The sequence below is a fragment of the Pseudorca crassidens genome, chromosome 5 (genome assembly GCF_039906515.1).
Source record: "Pseudorca crassidens isolate mPseCra1 chromosome 5, mPseCra1.hap1, whole genome shotgun sequence".
Lineage (NCBI taxonomy): Eukaryota > Metazoa > Chordata > Mammalia > Artiodactyla > Delphinidae > Pseudorca > Pseudorca crassidens.
The window spans coordinates 34259794-34278287 of record NC_090300.1 but is presented as its reverse complement, the minus strand read 5'-3'; the positions used below and the strand labels follow the sequence as shown (position 1 = coordinate 34278287).

The window sequence follows — 18494 nt, the reverse complement described above, 5'->3', positions numbered from 1 at the left end:
TAGTCTCATCCAACACTTTTCTAGATCTTAAGAAGACCAACAATTCTTTTCTGGGGAAAATCATGGATTACATGCAGCCAGTTCTTTTCCACACCAATACTAAGTGTTTGGATCTTTTCTCTAAGAACACAAATCTGATCTTTAGACATTCACAAAATGATGGTGTCTGAGTTTTCTGTTTGCTGCTGTAACAAATTACCACAAACTTGGTGGCTTAAAACAACATGAATTTATTATCTTGCAGTTCTGTAAGTCAGAGGTCCAGTTCGGGGTATCAGTGGGCTAAAACCAATGTGTCGGCAGGGTGTATTCCTTTCTGGACATTCTAGGGAAGGATCCACTTCCTTGCCTTTTCCAGCTTCTAGAGGCTGCCCACACCCCTCGACTCATGATTCCCTTCTATCTTCAATGCCAGCAACAGCAGGCTGAGTCCTCACATTGTGTCACTCTGACTTTGCTTCTGTTGTCACATCTTCTCTGTCTCTACTTTCCACTTTTAAGGGTCCTTGTGATTACATTGGGCCCAACCAGATAATCCAGGATGGTCTCCCTATTTTAAGGTCGTTGATTAACAGCCTTAACTCCATCTGCAATCTTAATTCCCCTTTGTCATATAAGGTAAAGTTCTGGGAATTAGGATGTGGACATCTTGGTGGGGCTTGGGGGGCATTATTCTGCCTACCATGGATGGTTACTTTGCAGAGTAGTATGGAAGAAAGGGCTTGGGAAGGCAGACCTGGACCTGAATCTTGTCTCTACCATTAATTAGTTATGTCACCCACTAACTGGCAAGTTACCCAACCTCTCAGAACCTATTTCCTCATATCTAAAATGGAGATTATAATACCTACTTCATAGAGTTGTTTTGACCTTTAAATGATAAAATAAAGTTCTTAATATATGCCTGTCACAGAATAGAGGCTAAATAATCATAGCTATCCTTATAATTAGAGAATCTAGAGCCATATTCAGGATGAAACAATCCAAAAGAGTACTTCCCAGGTACTTCGAGGCATCTGTGCTTGATATTTCCTGTGGTTTCATTTTTCCTTTAACTCTAGTTGAATGGTTGCCTCAAATCCTTTCAAAACCAGTGTATTGATCCTAAATAAACACAAAAAATGAATGAAGACACACTTTATCTCACTATTGGTCTCAGCTAGTTTCTCTCTGTAGATGACGTCTGAACAGAGAGCAAAGAGGAAACATGAATCCTCTTGACTTATCTCTTATTTATTCTTTCACAATCTTCCCCTGGCCATCAAAAACTGTTTCCTCATTTACATTCAGGGAAAACGTCAACATTGTTATCTGTACCTTTTCACATATGTGACTTTTCCTGTGATGGTTATGGATCTACCCCTGTGTAAAGGATCAGTGGCAGCTGGTCATCCCATTTACCTTTAAACTCTCAGAAGGCTGAAGTTAATGATTGACCTGTTGTGTTCAGAACCCAATATTGGATCCATATTAACTAGCCATTAAAAATGATGTTGTAGAATATTTAATGACATGAAAAAATGTGTACAATGCACTGATAAGTAAAGGGGAAGTTATAAAATAGGATATAGTGGTTGATACCATGTTTGGGGAAAACAATGTTCACAAATAGAAAAAGACCTGGAAGGGTCAGTAGTTATCTCTGGGTGGTAGGATTATGAGTTGTTTTTATTTTCTTTGCTTTCTCACCTTTCTCAATTTTCTACAATAAGCATATATTGCTTTTGTAATAGGAATAAACAAAATGTGTTTTTTTCTAAAGGGCTGATGGTGGTAAATAGCTTCTCAGTCAAGCTTGTCCTGAGCAAGCCCAGGGAATCCTGATGAGGAACTGCTGTGGTCTTGTTGGTGGGACTCACTTGACTGGGCCAAGCTATGAGACATGCTCTGGGAAGCAGGGAAATAGCAACTGAAGTTCAGCCTGGTGATGCTGAAAGACATGTATCTCCACACCCTTCTTAACTGGTTGATAATAGTTTAATTAAGAAAAGTAGATAAACTTTATTTAAAGAACAGCTCCAGTTATGCCTGAGGAATTTAATATTAAAGAAAATATGGGAGACCTAGCAGCATAAATAGAGCCAGAGGCAGAGAAGCTAAACACACACATTCCCTTAATAGCTAAACTGCTCACCCTAATGTTTTATTATTCTTGAAATGTTATTAAGGACTTTAAAGTATTTTAATGGATAAGGCTCCCTATTTGGGTTACTAGCCATTTAAATCCATTTATTTATATTATTATATTTTGTTCTTAACAAAATTTGCTTCATTAAAAAATAGTCCATTCATTCAACAAACAGTTATTAAGTACCTATCTCATGCCAAGCATTGAGCTAGATGCTGCAAATATAAAAATTAATAATATCTAATTTTAATACGTGTGGGGTTAAAACCCTCACAGATCTAGCATAAGAGAAAGACAAAAACATAGTTGTAATTCAATGCATTCAATAAATTCTATGATTGAAGAACTGAGGTGGGCATCTAACTCAGACTGGGGTGGGAAATGGGCCTAGGGAAGTTTTCCAGAGATGGTAACATTTAATCTGGGCCTTGAAAAATGAGCAGTAATTTACCAGGTGAAAAAGCAGGAAAAGGGTATTCCATAAAGAAGGAACAGCTTATGTAAAAACCCAGAGCCATGAAAGAGCATGACATAGAGAATTTCCTGCAGTTTGGAATAGCCAGAACTTTTGTGCTTATGGAGGACAAGCAAAGGATGAGGCTGTGATGGTTAATTTTATGTGTCAACTTGGCTGGTCAAAGATTATGCTCATGTTTCTGTGAAGGTGTTTTTGGATATTTACATTTAAATCAGTGGATTTGAGTAAAGCAGATTGCTCTCCATAATGGAGGGTGGGCCTCATCTAATCAGTTGAAGGTCTGAAGAAAAAACCTGACATCCTCCGAGGAGAAAGGAATTCTGCCAGCAGACTGCCTTTGGGCTTGAACTGCAACTGTTCCCTGGGTCTACAGCCTGCTGGCATACTCTGAAGCTTTTAGACTTGCCAGCCTGCATAATTGCGTGAGCCAATTCCTTAAAATTATTCTCTCTATATAGGTGTATATATACACATCCTATTAATTTTGTTTCTCTGGAGAACTCTGACTAGTAAAGAGGGTAAGGGCAGAGGACAGGGAGAGTTCTTCTGAGCAGTTCTGCAGTTTGATGATCACAGGAAACTGCAGGTTTTCAGCTGCCTACCATTGATTGAGCAGTGATGCTAAGACACCAGAAGTGGATATGTGGGCCTATAAAATCCTATAGAGATGTCAGTAGTCAACATCATTCCCCATTCTTTTCCATGTCTTCCTCTTCTTGGCTTTCAAATCCATTCCATTCCATCCAACAAACATTTATCGAGTGCCAGTATGTGCCAGACACTGTGTTAGGGGCTGAGGATATAATGGTGAGAAAGTCTGCTATCACGAAGTGTATGGTCTGGTGAGAAAGACAGGATATAAACAAACGAATGCAGGGGCAATGGGGCACAAAAATTGGAGAGAACAGGGAAGACTTTGCAAAGGAGGAAGTAACACTTGAGCAAATCACTGAAGCACAAATGTGAGCTCTACAGGTAGACAAGGGCAGAAAGGGGGAGGCCCATGTCATTCCAGGCAGACAGAATCATGTGAAAAAAGATTTAAAAGTTATTGAACACTTGCTAAGTGCAAGATACTTAGTGTTTTGTATGTATTAACTGATTTAATATTTTTATTCTATCCTATTATTATCGAAATTTTACAGAAGAGGAAATAGGTAAAGATGTTCAGTAAGTTGCCCAAGGTCACATATTTAATAAGTTCTGTAGCTAAGATTCAAATCCAGACAGTCTGGCTTCAGTATCCACCCGCCCCCCCCCCCTTTTTTAAATTTCCATCCCTGTGCCACTCTCTGTCTTCCTTAATCATGTAGCAGCCACAGAGTCATTAAATCTTTTTTTTAATTGGAGTATAATTGCTTTACAACGTTGTGTTAGTTTCTGCTGTACAATGAAGTGAATCAGCTATATGTATACCTATACAGATTCATTAAATCTTAAAGCCAGAAGGTCCTTAGATAATCTAGTTGAGTGGTTCTCCCACAAGAAAATTATACATTAGGATTATTGGGGAGGTTTTTGAAAATACCAATGCCTTCCTTTCTCCCCTGCCCCACACTGGAGGAAGCACTACATTTTCCCCCTTTCTTTTCTTTTCTTTTTTTTTTTGGCGATATGCGGGCCTCTCACTGTTGTGGCCTCTCCCGTTGCGGAGCACAGGCTCCGGACGCACAGGCTCAGCGGCCATGGCTTACGGGCCCAGCCGCTCTGTGGCATGTGGGATCTTCCCGGACTGGGGCACGAACCCGTGTCCCCTGCATTGGCAGGCGGACTCTCAACCACTGCACCACCAGGGAAGCCCCTCTTTTCTTTTTTTTTCCTATTTAAATAAAATTGTGGTAAAATATAAATAATACAAAACTTACCATTTTAACACATTTTAAAAATATTTATTTTTATTTTTGGCTGCATCAAGTCTTAGTTGTAGCACGTGGGATCTTTCCTTGCGGTGTGAGGGCTTCTCTCTAGTTGTGACATGTGGATTTTCTCTCTCTAGCTGTGGCACGCGGGCTCCAGAGTGCATGGGCTCTGTAGTTGTGGCGTGCGGGCTCCAGAGAGCATGGGCATTGTAGTTTGCGGCACTCGGGCTCAGCTGCCCCGCAGCATGTGGGATCTTAGTTCCCCGACCAGGGATCGAATCTGCGTCCCCTACATTGGAACGTGATTCTTTACCACTGGAGACAAGGGAAGTCCCTTAACAAATTTTTTAAATGTTCAATTCAATAGCATTAATTACATTCACAATATTGTGCAACCATCACCACTATCTATTTCCAAAACTTCTTCATTACCCCAAACAGAAACCTTGTAGCTGTAACTCCCCATTCCCTTTTCTCCCATCCCCTGGTAATCTCTAATCTATTTTCTCTTTTTATGAATTTGCCTATTCTAAATGCCACATATAAGTGGAATCATACAGTATTTGTCCTTTTGTGTCTGGCTTATTTCAGTTAGCATAATGTCTTCAAGGTTCATCCATGTTGTAGCGTGTATTGGAACTTCATTCCTTTTTATGGATGAGTAATATTCAATTGTATGGATATACCATATTTTCTTTATCCACTCATCAGTTGGGGCACTAGGTTGTCCCTCTTTCTAAAAACACATACTGAGGAACCATTGCTTTTTAAAACTGAGGAACCATTGCTTTTTAAAACTTAACAATGTCATACACAAGGAGAATAAAATGACAGAAGGAGGGCTTCCCTGGTGGTGCAATGATTAAGAATCTGCCTGCCAATGCAGGGGACACGGGTTCAAGCCCTGGTCTGGGAAGATCCCATATGCCGTGGAGCAACTAAGCCCGTGTGCCACAACTACTGAGCCTGTGCTCTAGAGCCTGTGAGCTACAACTACTGAGCCTGCGTGCCACAACTACTGAAACCTGTGTGCCTAGAGCCCATGCTCCGCAACAAGAGAAGCCACTGCAGCGAAAAGCTTGGGCACCGCAAGGAAGAGTAACTCCCACTCGCCTCAACTGGAGAAAGCCAATGCACAGCAAACGAAGACCCAACACAGCCAAAAAAAAAATTAAATAAAATAAATTTTTAAAAAATGACAAAAGGAGGCAGGGGCTAAGTACCAGATGACACTGGTAAAAGGCCCAGAGGAGTGACATGTATACATTTTGGTTTGGATGACAGGAGGCTAGTTCTTAGGGTGGAGTTCTAGTGGCAGGGGTGCTCACATGATTGAGGCTTTTCTCCTACTTTCTGCACAGATGTTTTGTCATCATCACTCTTGCTTCCTGTCAGAGAAATTATGATTTCAGGAAAATGAAAATAGCTTATTCTGTTATGAAAGTGGAATGTGACTCTGACAGTGATAATACTTTGTCCTTTAAGGGAATAAAATAAATATCATTTTCCCTGAAATCATTTGCATGAATAAGTGGCAGTTACTTCTGGGCTAGGATGTCAGACAGGGCTGTGTCTGTGGGAGACAGGAGTAACGTTGAGAAGGTAAGATGGAGAAAGAGGGAGGGGATTGGGGAGAGGAAAGGGTGAGAGAAGAGCAGGGAGGAGAGACTAATTTGGGGCACTAGGTGACAAAGTTCTAGACAAAACTTTGGGACAAATTGTCTTCAACAATAAGACCTACTTACCTGCTCCTCGTGGCCTACCTGGTGCCCTTCACATAGAGTGTGTTCAATAATATGTAACGAGTTAGTTTCCTAAAGTGAGTACTTACCTTTACTTCCTTTTAAGTTATTGCAGTTCAAAGTGAGGTAGGCCATTAGTTTTCTCCAAATATTTTGTTTTCCACCCTTCCCCAATGCTCTCGCACTCCAAAACCTCCTAAGATTTCACTTCCTCTCAAAGCTGAGTTAACCCATGTTTAGAATTTAGCACGTTGTCTGTACAAATGTAAATATCAATACATCTGGCTATTGATAGTATTGTTATTATTGACTTCTTCCATATTTCCTTCTGTTTTCACTGGATTTTAGAGCCATCAGTTGTGCCTTTCTTTATTGTTTGTTTTCCCATTCTTGCTTTTATGCTAATTCTGATTGTTTCCATTAGAGCTGAAAATGTTTTCATGATCTCTGGCTAAATCAAGATCTTGTCTTCTTAGTCTTTTTCTGAGAACTATTGCAAGGATGCTTTAATCTAAGTGTTACAAAGGAGAAATTGATAATGTGCCTTATTTTTTGCTTTTCTAAGAGAGACATAGATGGACTGTTGTTTGTCAGGCAATAATCTGATGCAATATGAATGCTATTCTAATTGCAATTTCTGCCATTATATATGGTATATCTATCCTAAGTAATACATCTGAGTAAGAATGATTCTGTCCTGGTTGCTCTGAAATTTCCTTTTATATTTTTATAGAGATTCAGTTGGTTTACCATAGAAGACTACTAGACTGTATGTCTCCTCTTTTTTTCCCCCTTTGGTTGAATTTGCTTATGGTAGTTCCTTTATAATCTGAGTATTTGAAATATTATACAATTAACTTTTCTTGCAGCCCTTCTTTTACATCTTCATAAAACTGTTCCGTTTCATGATTTGACTTATTTCATTTTGATCATTTGCCACTTAACACACAATGTGAATATTATCAACCTTCTAAGAAGGGCAAACATCTACTTCTTCATGATAAATCCCTCACTTTCTGAATGTGACTGATTTAAGAAAGGCATGCTCTTTATCTTCTACTCTGTTATTTCTCACTTATTATCATTATCCTTGTCTTTCAAGTTCTACTTTATTAGTTTATTTAAGAACTGATTTTCTAGTTCCAGAGGTTGGAGCTTAGAAGGAGATTCTTTCCTCTCTAAAGCAGTGGGCCTTTACACAAAGATACAGTCCCAAAGAGTATTAATGAAGTACAAGCAGACTTAAATGCTGCCTCTAGTTCTCCTGATCCTCATGAGTTGCAGTGGGGAAGAGACTGAATCCCTATTCAAAGAGGGGTGTTAAAGGTTATGCTAAGCTGGGTTCATCATAAGGATTGGTAGACTCATGCTCACAGCCTTGAGGCCTCAGAATATGGGCCCCTTTTCATCAGTTTGGAGGGATGAATGGCTTCTCTCAATAGTTCTCAGGAGATATGTTTAACAGCACAGATCCTATGCAGGTCCTGATGTCTCACAATATCCTGGAAAGGTGGTTGTTGGGTCTTCCCTTTCAGGTGACCAGTTAGGTGTGGTCTTTTCATTTTCATTCAGGGGCAAGACTGTCCAAGCACACTGGGGGAATAAGGTATCTCAGGACTGGGCTGCTCAGGTATAATGTAGTAACCTATCAGTTTGTGATAAATATTTATTTCAAAGCCAGTCTGATTCATGAGTGTCAAATACCACATCAATGCCCACATTTAAACCACTGTATTATAATCAAGTTGTACTAGCCAGCTTTATATCTAAGACTGTTTACCATTTTAGGGATCAGTCTGGTAACTAAAGAAAGAAGCTCTGATTACCAAGTGGCATTTGCTGTAGGCACCATAAGGAGATTTTCTAAGGATTCCCACCAAGACAGTAGGGATGGCACTGTTCGTTTTCTCAGCCTTAGGAGAGAGGTGATCTTGGGCCTTAGGTTGTGGGATGTAGCTTAGGAAACAGTACCTCTTTTAGATACAAATACTGCTTTTTCAGGCTTGCAATACTGAATTGCGCCCATTGTTCAAGCAGACACCAAACTATGTATCCTTTTAGTCCATTTGTCCAACATTTCAGGTTGATACATTTGTAGCTGGATAGGCTAGTCTTCTGGTCCTATTGTTTGACATTCCCTCTTCTCAGCTGAGTTGCTCTATGCAGCTGAAATGGACACCTCTGCCTGGGAGGGGACAGCCCCACATAAATGTCAGAGCAACTGGAGCCATGAAATTAGTTCAGATTCTTCCTCTCTGTAAGGAAGGAGGAGAAACTGAGTTGGCATATTGGTCAGAACAACTTTGAGCAGGTGGTAGAAATTTGTGATCATTGAATTGCATGGTGGTCTCGCATGGGAGAGATATCAAAACACTAGAAGTGTGAAATCATTAAACAGACAAACTGAGAGTTGAGTTAAAAGACCCCAACAATTATCATCTAAAACTTTCTCTTAAAATAGACATAATTATTGCTCTAGTTGGTGGCAGAGCTAGAACTCAAAACCAACATTTCTGACTCAAATTTTTAATCTCTGGAAAAAAGTTTTGTTTTTCTCCTTCTCCTCTTTACTTGTCTATATGTTACATATGTTTAGAGTCCCAATTCAGGCATCCTTTCCACCTGGAAACCTGCAAAGATCCCCCATATTTGGGTTACATGCCCTTTGTGTGTGCTCCAACAGTTTCTTGTACTTCATGTAGTTACTTGCATTATTAACTTATTAAAATATTAAATTTGAATTACTTGTTGTCTCTTCCACTAGTCTATAAGCTCTATGAGTGCTGGGGCCATGCCTGTTTTATTTATCTTCATATTTATAGAGCCTAGAATGGTGCTGGGCACATGGTACCTCAGTTAGTATTTATTGAAATGTTCACAGGTTGAAAGACTTAAATGTGCAAAAATGTAATTACTAGTCAGGATTCCAGATTCTCTTCAATAATTATATTTCAAAGGCTGAAATTAAATGAAAACTAGGGAGAATGAATAAGATCCTGGGACTTCCCTGGGGGCCAGTGGTTAAGACTCCACGCTCCCAATGCAGGGGGCACGGGAAGATCCCACATGCCACGTGGTGTGGCCAAAAAAAAAAAATCTTTATGTATCCCTTTAGTATAAGATGGCTTTTGCATCAGTGGGATACAATATAATATTTTTTTAAATATATTTATTTATTTTATTTTTGGCTGTGTTGGGTCTTTGTTGTTGCGCGTGGGCTTTCTCTAGTTGCAGTGAGAGGGGACTACTCTTCGTTGCAGTGCGCGGGCTCCTCATTGCAGTGGCCTCTCTTGTTGCCGAGCACGGGCTCTAGGTGCGCGGGCTTCAATAGATGTGGCTCGTGGGCTCAGTAGTTGCAGCCTGCAGGCTCTAGAGCACAGGCTCAGCACTTGTGGCATATGGGCTTAGTTGCCCCATGGCATGTGGGATCTTCCCGGACCAGGGCTTGAAACTGTGTCCCCTGCATGGGCAGGCAGACTCAACCACTGCGCCGCCAGGGAATCCCTATACAATATAATATTAATGGTGTTGAAAAATACCTGTAATATATCTGTTATAGACTAATCCACTGAGAGAAATGAACAAAGATGACACAGTTCAAATAACAGTTTAAAGTATACAGTTGGACTAGGATTAAATACATTAATTTATACCTAACAGGATGTTGACTAAAACTTTCCTCTTCATTATATATATATATATGTATACACACCACCACACACATGTATGTATAACAATCAAAGTGATTCAGTTATATATATGTGTGTGTATGTATATGTACACACATACATATAACAGAACCACTTTGCTGTACACCAGAAACTAACAGAACATTCTAAATCAACTATACTTTAATGAAAAAAAAAAGTTTCGTCTTACCTCAGAATTAGAATCCAGGATCTCACAATGGGGCACAAAATATCCCAGTTTCAAAAGCCAATCATTTTGGTCCAAATATAAGAGGCCTTTTACTTTAACTGTCACTAAGCCCACTCCTCCTTCCGATTCCTTAAAATACTAGGGAGGGAAATAGGGTGTTCCTGTTATCTATTGCAGGTAACAAATCACTCCAAAGCTTAGTGGCTTAAAACGACAACAATCATTTTATTATCTATCATGGTTTCTATAGATCAGGAATTTGGAAAGGAATTGGCAGGGCAATCCTGACTCAGGGTCTCTTATATACTTGAAGACAGATGGGTGGCTGGAGTTCGAACAGCAGGGGGCTGGAGCAGCTGGGGGCTTACCAGGAATTTCTCTCTCTTCAGGTGGTCTCAGGACCTCTCCATGTGGTTTCTCTACATGGGCTAGTTTGAGCTTCCTTACAGCATGGTGACTTCAGAGCAGTCAGACTGCTTACTTGGTGGCTCAGAGCTCCAAGCACAAGTATTGCAGCTAGGAAGGAATAGCTATATTTCCTTTTATGTCCTAGCCTCAGAAGTCATAATAGGTCACTTTTACCATACTCTATTCGTTGAAACAGTCACAAAATCAGGGCTACTTTTAATGGGAGGGAATATAGACCCTACCTCTCTATTTAATAATGTCAAACTCACATTTTACAAAACCAGACAAGTAGTATGGGAGATACTAGACTAGTGACTCTCTTTGGAAAATGCAGTCTGTCAAAGGGATCATATTATCTATTGTGGGTCCTTGGTCTAAGAAGAATGTTGTGCTTTTTCCTAATGGGGAGGGGACAGGGATGTTCCTCCTTAGAGCCAACTGAGGGTGAAAGTTACCAGATCATTATTTACAATGATTGGGTGTGCTTTCTCGTTCTCCAATTGGAAGTTTGCTTAGACAGCACATTTTAATTTGCTCTTTGCTTGCTCGAGGAAAGAGAAAATTGGAGAGAAGGGGGCAGTGGTGAGTGGCCTATATACTCACTGGAGTGGTAAGGATATGTGACTTTCCTGGGGTCAAGTGAATACTTTTGGTGCCTAACCAAGAGAACTGCCCACGCGGCAAGAGGACCCAAACAGCAAAAACCTGTGGGCTGGGCTTCCCTGGTGGCACAGTGGTTGAGAATCTGCCTGCCAATGCAGGGGACACGGGTTCAAGCCCTGGTCTGGGAAGATCCCACATGCCGCAGAGCAACTAGGCCCGTGAGCCACAACTACTGAGCCTGCGCGTCTGGAGCTTGTGCTCCGCAACAAGAAAGGCCGCCGCGACAGTGAGAGGCCCATGCACCGCGATGAAGAGTGGCCCCTGCTTGCCACAACTAGAGAAAGCCCTCGCACAGAAACAAAGACCCAACACAGCCAAAAATAAATAAATAAATAAAATTTTAAAAAAAAGCAAAAACCTGTGGGCCATAGCCCCAGGGCAGGAGACTCCCCCACATCAGGAATTTGTGCACTGGGGAGGCTCTACAGAACTTACGTAAGATAGCCTGCATTTGGATGCCTGCAACCTACAGAGTATCAATGGCCTATCAGAGTTAGCACAGAAACAAAGACAATAATCAAAGAGAGAATTTCACCATGTATTAGAGTCAGGGTTCAACCTGAGACACAGAACCAATAGGAGATTTATTACACGGAATTGGCTAATGTAACTGTGGTGGCTGGATAAGGAAGTTTGTAGTCTGTAGGGCAGGCAGTCAGAAAGAAAAGATCAGGAGCATGTTGGAACCCATGAGCAAAGGCCAAAGCTTCTTGTCCACAGGTAGTAAGGAAAGGAAGGTCATGAGCAGGCTAGAACCCCAATGGTATGAATTGTTTGGAATCTGTGAAATCATGGAAAGCCTAATCCGTTTTTGGAAGGGCTTACTTGATTAGGTCAGGCCCACCCAGGATAGTCTTTCTTTTATTAACTTAAAGTCAACTGATTAGGGACTTCTATCACATCTGTAAAAACCTTCATAGCAGCACTTATATTAGTGTTTGATTAAATAACTAGAGAATGTAGTTCAGCCTAGCCAAGTTTATATATCAAAAAGCCATCACACAACAGCAGCCACTGTATGAGATATGTGTCCTTTCCTTTTCCTTCTTCCCTGTGCCAATACACCAGGGGAGCTGGAGCCTAGAGAGATGGAGGAAGTGTCCCAGAGGTAGACCATACTGCCCTCCCAAGGACTCCAAAAGGAGGGAAAGGGAGAAGGAGTAAACCAACAGAATACGTCCTTCCCCTATTTGTGCCCCTGGGGCTACAAATCTGGCCTGCAGTGGGAAGGGGAAAGCTTTGAAAGGATATAAGACACAACTTTAACAATTTTAAGCAAGTGGGAAGTTATGGGATCTAACTGAGGTATCATTAAGATATTTGCTGACTAGCAAGGAAAAGAGATTTAACAGCAAATTTGGGTACAATGACTGGAGACAAAATTCCACTGATTGAGACAACTAAATAACAAAATGATGAGATTACAAAAATTAGAAGAACTACTGCAGATGTTAAACAAAGAAGAAAAAAATAAGTGGCTAGAGTGGTCAGGGAAGGCTTGTTTCTAAAAGGCAAGATTTGGACTGGGCCTCCTTAAAAGATGAGCAGTATTTAGAAAGTGGGAGCAGAGGGGAAGCTAGTGAGAATAAAAGCTTAGAGAAACCTGTACATGTGGGGAGTCAGGACAGGGAGAACACTGGACTGATCAGAGCAAAGTATGTTTGTTAAGGAGCTAAGTATCGATAGGGGCTAGACTAGGCAGGGTCTTGAGAGTTAGGCAGAGGAGTTGAGACCAATGACGTAGTTGGTAGGAAAGCTTGTAGGTTCTTGAATGGAAAGCTTGAGGGAAGTTTTTTGTTTTGTTTTGAATCTGTTAAAGGCATTAATGTGACAGTGGTATAATATAGTTGGATTTTAGGGGAGAAGGACTGGGATCCAAGAGGGCTAGTCAGGATGCTGTTGCAATATTCTAGATGGGAATTCATAAAAACCTGATCCAGAATCACAAAGGTAAAATGGAATTGGAGGAGAAAGGAAAAATCTGAGAAATATTTCAAAGACAAAAACAATAAGATTGATGACCAAATAGAGTGTGATGGCAGAAAGGATAATTGAGTATTCCTTGGTTTCTAGCTTGGGGAACTAGAAAGATGGTGGTATTTCAAACATAAGTGAGGAATTTAGGGAAGGAAAATCTATTTGGGAGACCAAGACTGTTAATTCAGTTTGTGATTATTGAAGCTAAAGTCATGATTTGAAGTGGAAATATCCTAATAAAAGTTGAAAAAAGAGAACATCCAGATTAGCCTGATAGCAATATGCATGAAGGACTGCAAGTGGGGCGGTCCATGCTAGGAACTGAAGGGCTTGGAGGCACAGGTGGTGTTTTTTAAAATGACTCTTCCAACTGAAGGTGGTGTCATTTAGAAGAGAAAGGAGTAAATAGGAACAGTTGGTTTACCCAGATGGTGTTAAAGAACAAAATAGGATTTGATTTCTGGACCATGGTTTAAGATCCTAGAACTGGTGAGTTTTTGGCAAGCAACAGGGAATATGTCATGAAGACAAAAAATAAGAAGGTTTCCTTTTTAAAAATTTTTATGTTTTAGAGGGGAGGGGAGAAATAATTGGGAAGGAAATAGGAAATTGTTCTTGGGGAGAGGGGAAAGAACTAAAGAGAACTAAGTGAACAAATACAGGTCTCAAAGAAAGAATAACATTGTAGAAGACACCCAGTGTTTCAAAAGAGTTAATTATAGGTGAAAGGAAGCTGAATTTATTAATATTCATTGAGAGTTTACTATATGCCAGAACTATGGCAAATCCTTTATATGTCATGGACATCCTTCTATGTCAGTAAAGATCCGCATTGTCATTTTTAATGGCTGCATAGCATAGTATCGAGGGTCATTCTGGTAAGCTACAATGAACTCTCCTATTCATACATTTTCCCCACCTTTTTGTATGCTCTCTTTTTCTCAATAACAGATGAACTTTTCTTTTTAGTTTGTAATTTAATTTTAAACAATTATCATGATTCAAAAAATATAGTAAAAAGTATACAGTAAAAATGTTTCCTTCTATTCTTGTTTCCTGTCCCACCCCAATGATTATTAGCTTCCTTTGTCTCTTTCCATAATTCATTTGTTATACTTTTTATATTATATAAACAAACATAAATATGTACTCTTATTTTTTCCTTTTTTTTAAAAAAAAACATAAGGTAAAATGCATCTTGTGATCATCTCTTTAGGGTAAAATCTTAGATGTGATATTGCTGAATTAAAGGGTAGTTTTAGTTAAAATCTTAAACATATTGCCCAGTTGCTCATCAGAAAAGCTGTATATAGCAAAAATGCATGAATGTCACGAAATCCATTTTATTTATTTTCTAATTTCAGTGCATCCCATATATCTGAAAATGTATGGGAAGCCAGAATAAACATTTTAAAAAATCACTATAATTTGTAATGTAAGACTAGTTTGGGTATCATACAGAAGTGATTATACAAAAGAATTTGGACTTAATCATTATAATTTATAATACAGACAAATGGACACAATGAGAAGGAAAGGTTTGATCTATGTTGTCGTTTATTTTTCTGTGTTTATCTTATTGGATGCATAGAGAGGGAGGAATGAACAAATGGAAAAATATCAGTTGTTTGTGATGTAAAGAAAATACAGCTTAATGAGACAAAGAAAAATCAGAATGAGACATAGGGGCAGACTTAAGATGAGAGTGAAAAAAGGGTAGACAATTTCATTGGGCTTCATACATCTGATAAGGCATATTGCCAGATCATCTCTTCCTATTACTTTTTAAAAAAAACTCCTGTTACAACCTCTACTATCTGTTATTGAATTGGTACATATGATTATAATAGAAATTAAAACGATATTTCAAGTGATGAATATGTACATTTGTCTTTTTTTTTCCCTCTTAAATAGAATTGATTGCCTGAAGAAATGGATACTTCTCCCTCCAAAAAATATCCAGTTAAAAAACGGGTGAAAATACACCCAAACACGGTGATGGTGAAATATACTTCTCATTATCCTCAGCCTGGGGATGATGGATATGAAGAAATCAATGAAGACTATGGAAATTTTATGGAAGAAAATCCAAAGAAAGGCCTGCTGAGTGAAATGAAAAGAAAAGGAAGAACTTTCTTTGGAACCATGGATACTCAACATCCACCAACAGAAGACCCAATGACCAATGAGATTGGACAATTCCAAAGTTTTGCAGAAAAAAATATTTTTCAATCCAGAAAAATGTGGATAGTGCTGTTTGGATCTGCTTTGGCTCATGGATGTGTAGCTCTTATCACTAGGCTTGTTTCTGATCGTTCCAAAGTTCCATCTTTAGAACTGATTTTTATCCGTTCTGTTTTGCAGGTCTTATCTGTGTTAGTTGTGTGTTACTACCAGGAAGCCCCCTTTGGACCCAGTGGATACAGATTGCGACTCTTCTTTTATGGTGTATGCAATGTCATCTCTATCACCTGTGCTTATACATCATTTTCAATAGTTCCTCCCAGCAATGGGACCACTATGTGGAGAGCCACAACCACAGTCTTCAGTGCCATTTTGGCTTTTTTACTCGTAGATGAGAAAATGGCTTATGTTGACACGGCTACAGTTGTTTGCAGCATCTTAGGTGTTTGTCTTGTCATGATCCCCAACATTGTTGATGAAGATAATTCTTTGTTAAATGCCTGGAAAGAAGCCTTTGGGTACACTATGACCGTGATGGCTGGACTGACCACTGCTCTTTCCATGATAGTATACAGATCCATTAAGGAGAAGATCAGCATGTGGACTGCACTGTTTACCTTTGGTTGGACTGGGACAGTCTGGGGAGTATCTACTATGTTCATTCTTCAAGAACCCATCATCCCATTAGATGGAGAAACCTGGAGTTATCTCATTGCTATATGCATTTGTTCTACTGCAGCCTTCTTAGGAGTTTATTATGCCTTGGACAAATTCCATCCAGCTTTGGTCAGCACCGTGCAACATCTGGAGATTGTGGTAGCCATGGTGTTGCAGCTTCTAGTGTTACATATATTTCCTAGTGTCTATGATGTCTTTGGAGGGGTAATCATTATGATTAGTGTTTTTGTCCTTGCTGGCTATAAACTTTACTGGAGGAATTTAAGAAGGCAGGATTATCAGGAAATACTAGACTCTCCCATTAAGTGAATACCTGATTATTATCTTGTTAATGTTCAGTAATTAATAGGTACACAGACATTTTAATGTTCATCTGGAAATATGTTGTATAACTGACAGAGTGCTATATAATTAATATATGCAGACGTGGAAAAATTTATTCTAGTCTAATAAATTAAAAACATATACTAAATTATGTGGAATATCATGAATCTGGTCTCTTTGCTGTTAATAATAAGGCAATTTTTATTATAAAAATGATTATTTATTATAAATAATAAAAGGGTAGAGAATGTTAACTTTTATCACTAAAGAACATAAGACTTGAAGAAATGACTTCTTTCAGATGGAAATTCTGTGGTCCTGAAGTTCAAAAATTAGTAAAAAGTTCATGCCCAATGTTCTATAAATGTTCAACAAAAATCCTTCGATATTCAAAAATCTATAAGGTGAAATGCTGAATACCAAGCCCTGTTTTGTCACCTATTTGCATTAGAAAACTAGAGGTGATTGGGCTTGGTAAAGTAGCTTGAGTGAGTTGAGGCAAGAAAGAGGGAACGAAGGAAAGGAGCTGGTTTTTCACTGGCAGTGGTGGTTGTCCTACCTTAGAAGAAATTGGTCTTCCCCTTGCTGAGGCCACATTAGGCAATGCATAGTAAATGGAGGTAGGGAAAAGCTTGGATTCCTGCCAGCTCTACTTAGTCTATGCCATTTTGTGCCTTATGGTGGGAGATAGAATGTTGGGGGGAGGGTCTACTCATCCTCAGTTATGCAGATCTCTTCCAAACCTGCCCTTGTTTATGTAGTAAGTATATGTGTGAGCTGCAGTAAAGGTACTCCTTACCCCTGAAAAAGACACTAACAGTAATCATAGTACAGCAGAAAACTGAAAACTTTGTGTCCTGAGATTCTTTTCAGAAGAGCTTAAAAGTCTGTAAAACCACACAGAGTAACAATAATTTGGGTCTAATTTGGGAATTTTTTACTAATTTAGCACAAACAAATGTTGATATGGTATTGCTTATTAAGCTATCGTTATTGAGCTATCTTAACTTCAAATACACCCATCTATAACTCTCCTCTGTGATGCTATGACTCAGATCCTGCAAACTACATTTTTCCTATGCCAGCTGGTCTCACTAGGTTCCACCAATAAAGGGCATTAGAGGGAGACTGTAAAACAGAGAGGATAAAGGACTTCCTTCTTTCTGTTTGCTTGCAGTTTCTGTCATTTTTACCCCCGCAATAAGCAAGAGCCCTTTGGTCCAGAAGCAGCAATTGATCTCAGCCTTAAGCTTCTTTTGGCACTCCTCCACCCGCTACCCAGCCTCATCATCTCCCTCTCAGTAGCAGCAGGACCAGTTGCACAGCATCCTCCCAGGGGTATAAGCTACAGGTCAGCAAGTCATTCCTCTGAGCTCCTGAGACCTGATGATCCAACCTTGATTCCTCTTTTTCACTACTCCTAGGGGTTCTAGCTGCTCTCTATAGTTATATCTGGGCTGCTTCAGTGTTTCCTTTTTGCTTTTCCAGTCCATCAACACCCAATACTATGTTCTCTGTTGTAATATCTTGTGATTTCTGTTCTCCTAATATGCCTTCAAAGATACCCCAAAAGGAACCCAAAGTCATTTTTAGGGTGTTTGTGCTTTTGGAAAATGTTAACATTCAGATTTTTCAGGAATAACTGGCTCTCAATAGAAATTACCCAAACTGAAGCACAGAAACAAAAAGATTTGAAAAAAAAAAAAATGAACAGAGCCTGGAATGACCTGTACTAAGGGGTAAGAAGTCTAGTATAAGTGTAAGTGTAGTCACAGAAGAAGAGAGAGAATGGGGCATAAAAAAAGATTTGAAGAAATACTGGCCAAAAGTCTTCCAAATTGGGTAAAAAGATACAACAACCAGCAATCTGCAGATCCAGAGAAATAAGTGAACCCCCAGCATCATAAATACAAAGAAAATCACACCTGGAAACATAGTGTAACTACTGATAAACAAAGATAAAGAAACAAAATCTTAAAAGCAGCCAGAGGAAAAGATATATGACACACAAGAAAACAATGATAAGAATTACATCTGGCTTCTTATCAGAAAGAGTAGAGGCCAGAAAACAACAGAATGACAGTTTAAAGTGCTGTAAGAAAACCCTTTGATGGCTTCTCATTGCCTATAGGATAAAGTCTAAGGCCCTTAACTTGCATAACCCACTCTTGTTT

The 18494-nt window shown here is 39.4% G+C and overlaps 1 protein-coding gene across 4 annotated transcripts in view; it reads left to right on the top strand.

Annotated features, from left to right (window-relative positions):
* Positions 1-16487, top strand: part of SLC35G2 (solute carrier family 35 member G2) — a 32823-nt gene extending 16336 nt beyond the window's left edge. For all 4 annotated transcript variants that reach the window (XM_067737729.1, XM_067737728.1, XM_067737730.1 and 1 more), the window contains exon 2: positions 15049-16487. In XM_067737729.1, the coding sequence (XP_067593830.1) occupies positions 15067-16305 (1239 nt within the window). In that variant the 5' untranslated portion in view covers positions 15049-15066 and the 3' untranslated portion in view covers positions 16306-16487. The remainder of the gene's footprint in view (positions 1-15048) is intronic.
* The last annotated feature ends 2007 nt before the right edge of the window (positions 16488-18494 follow it).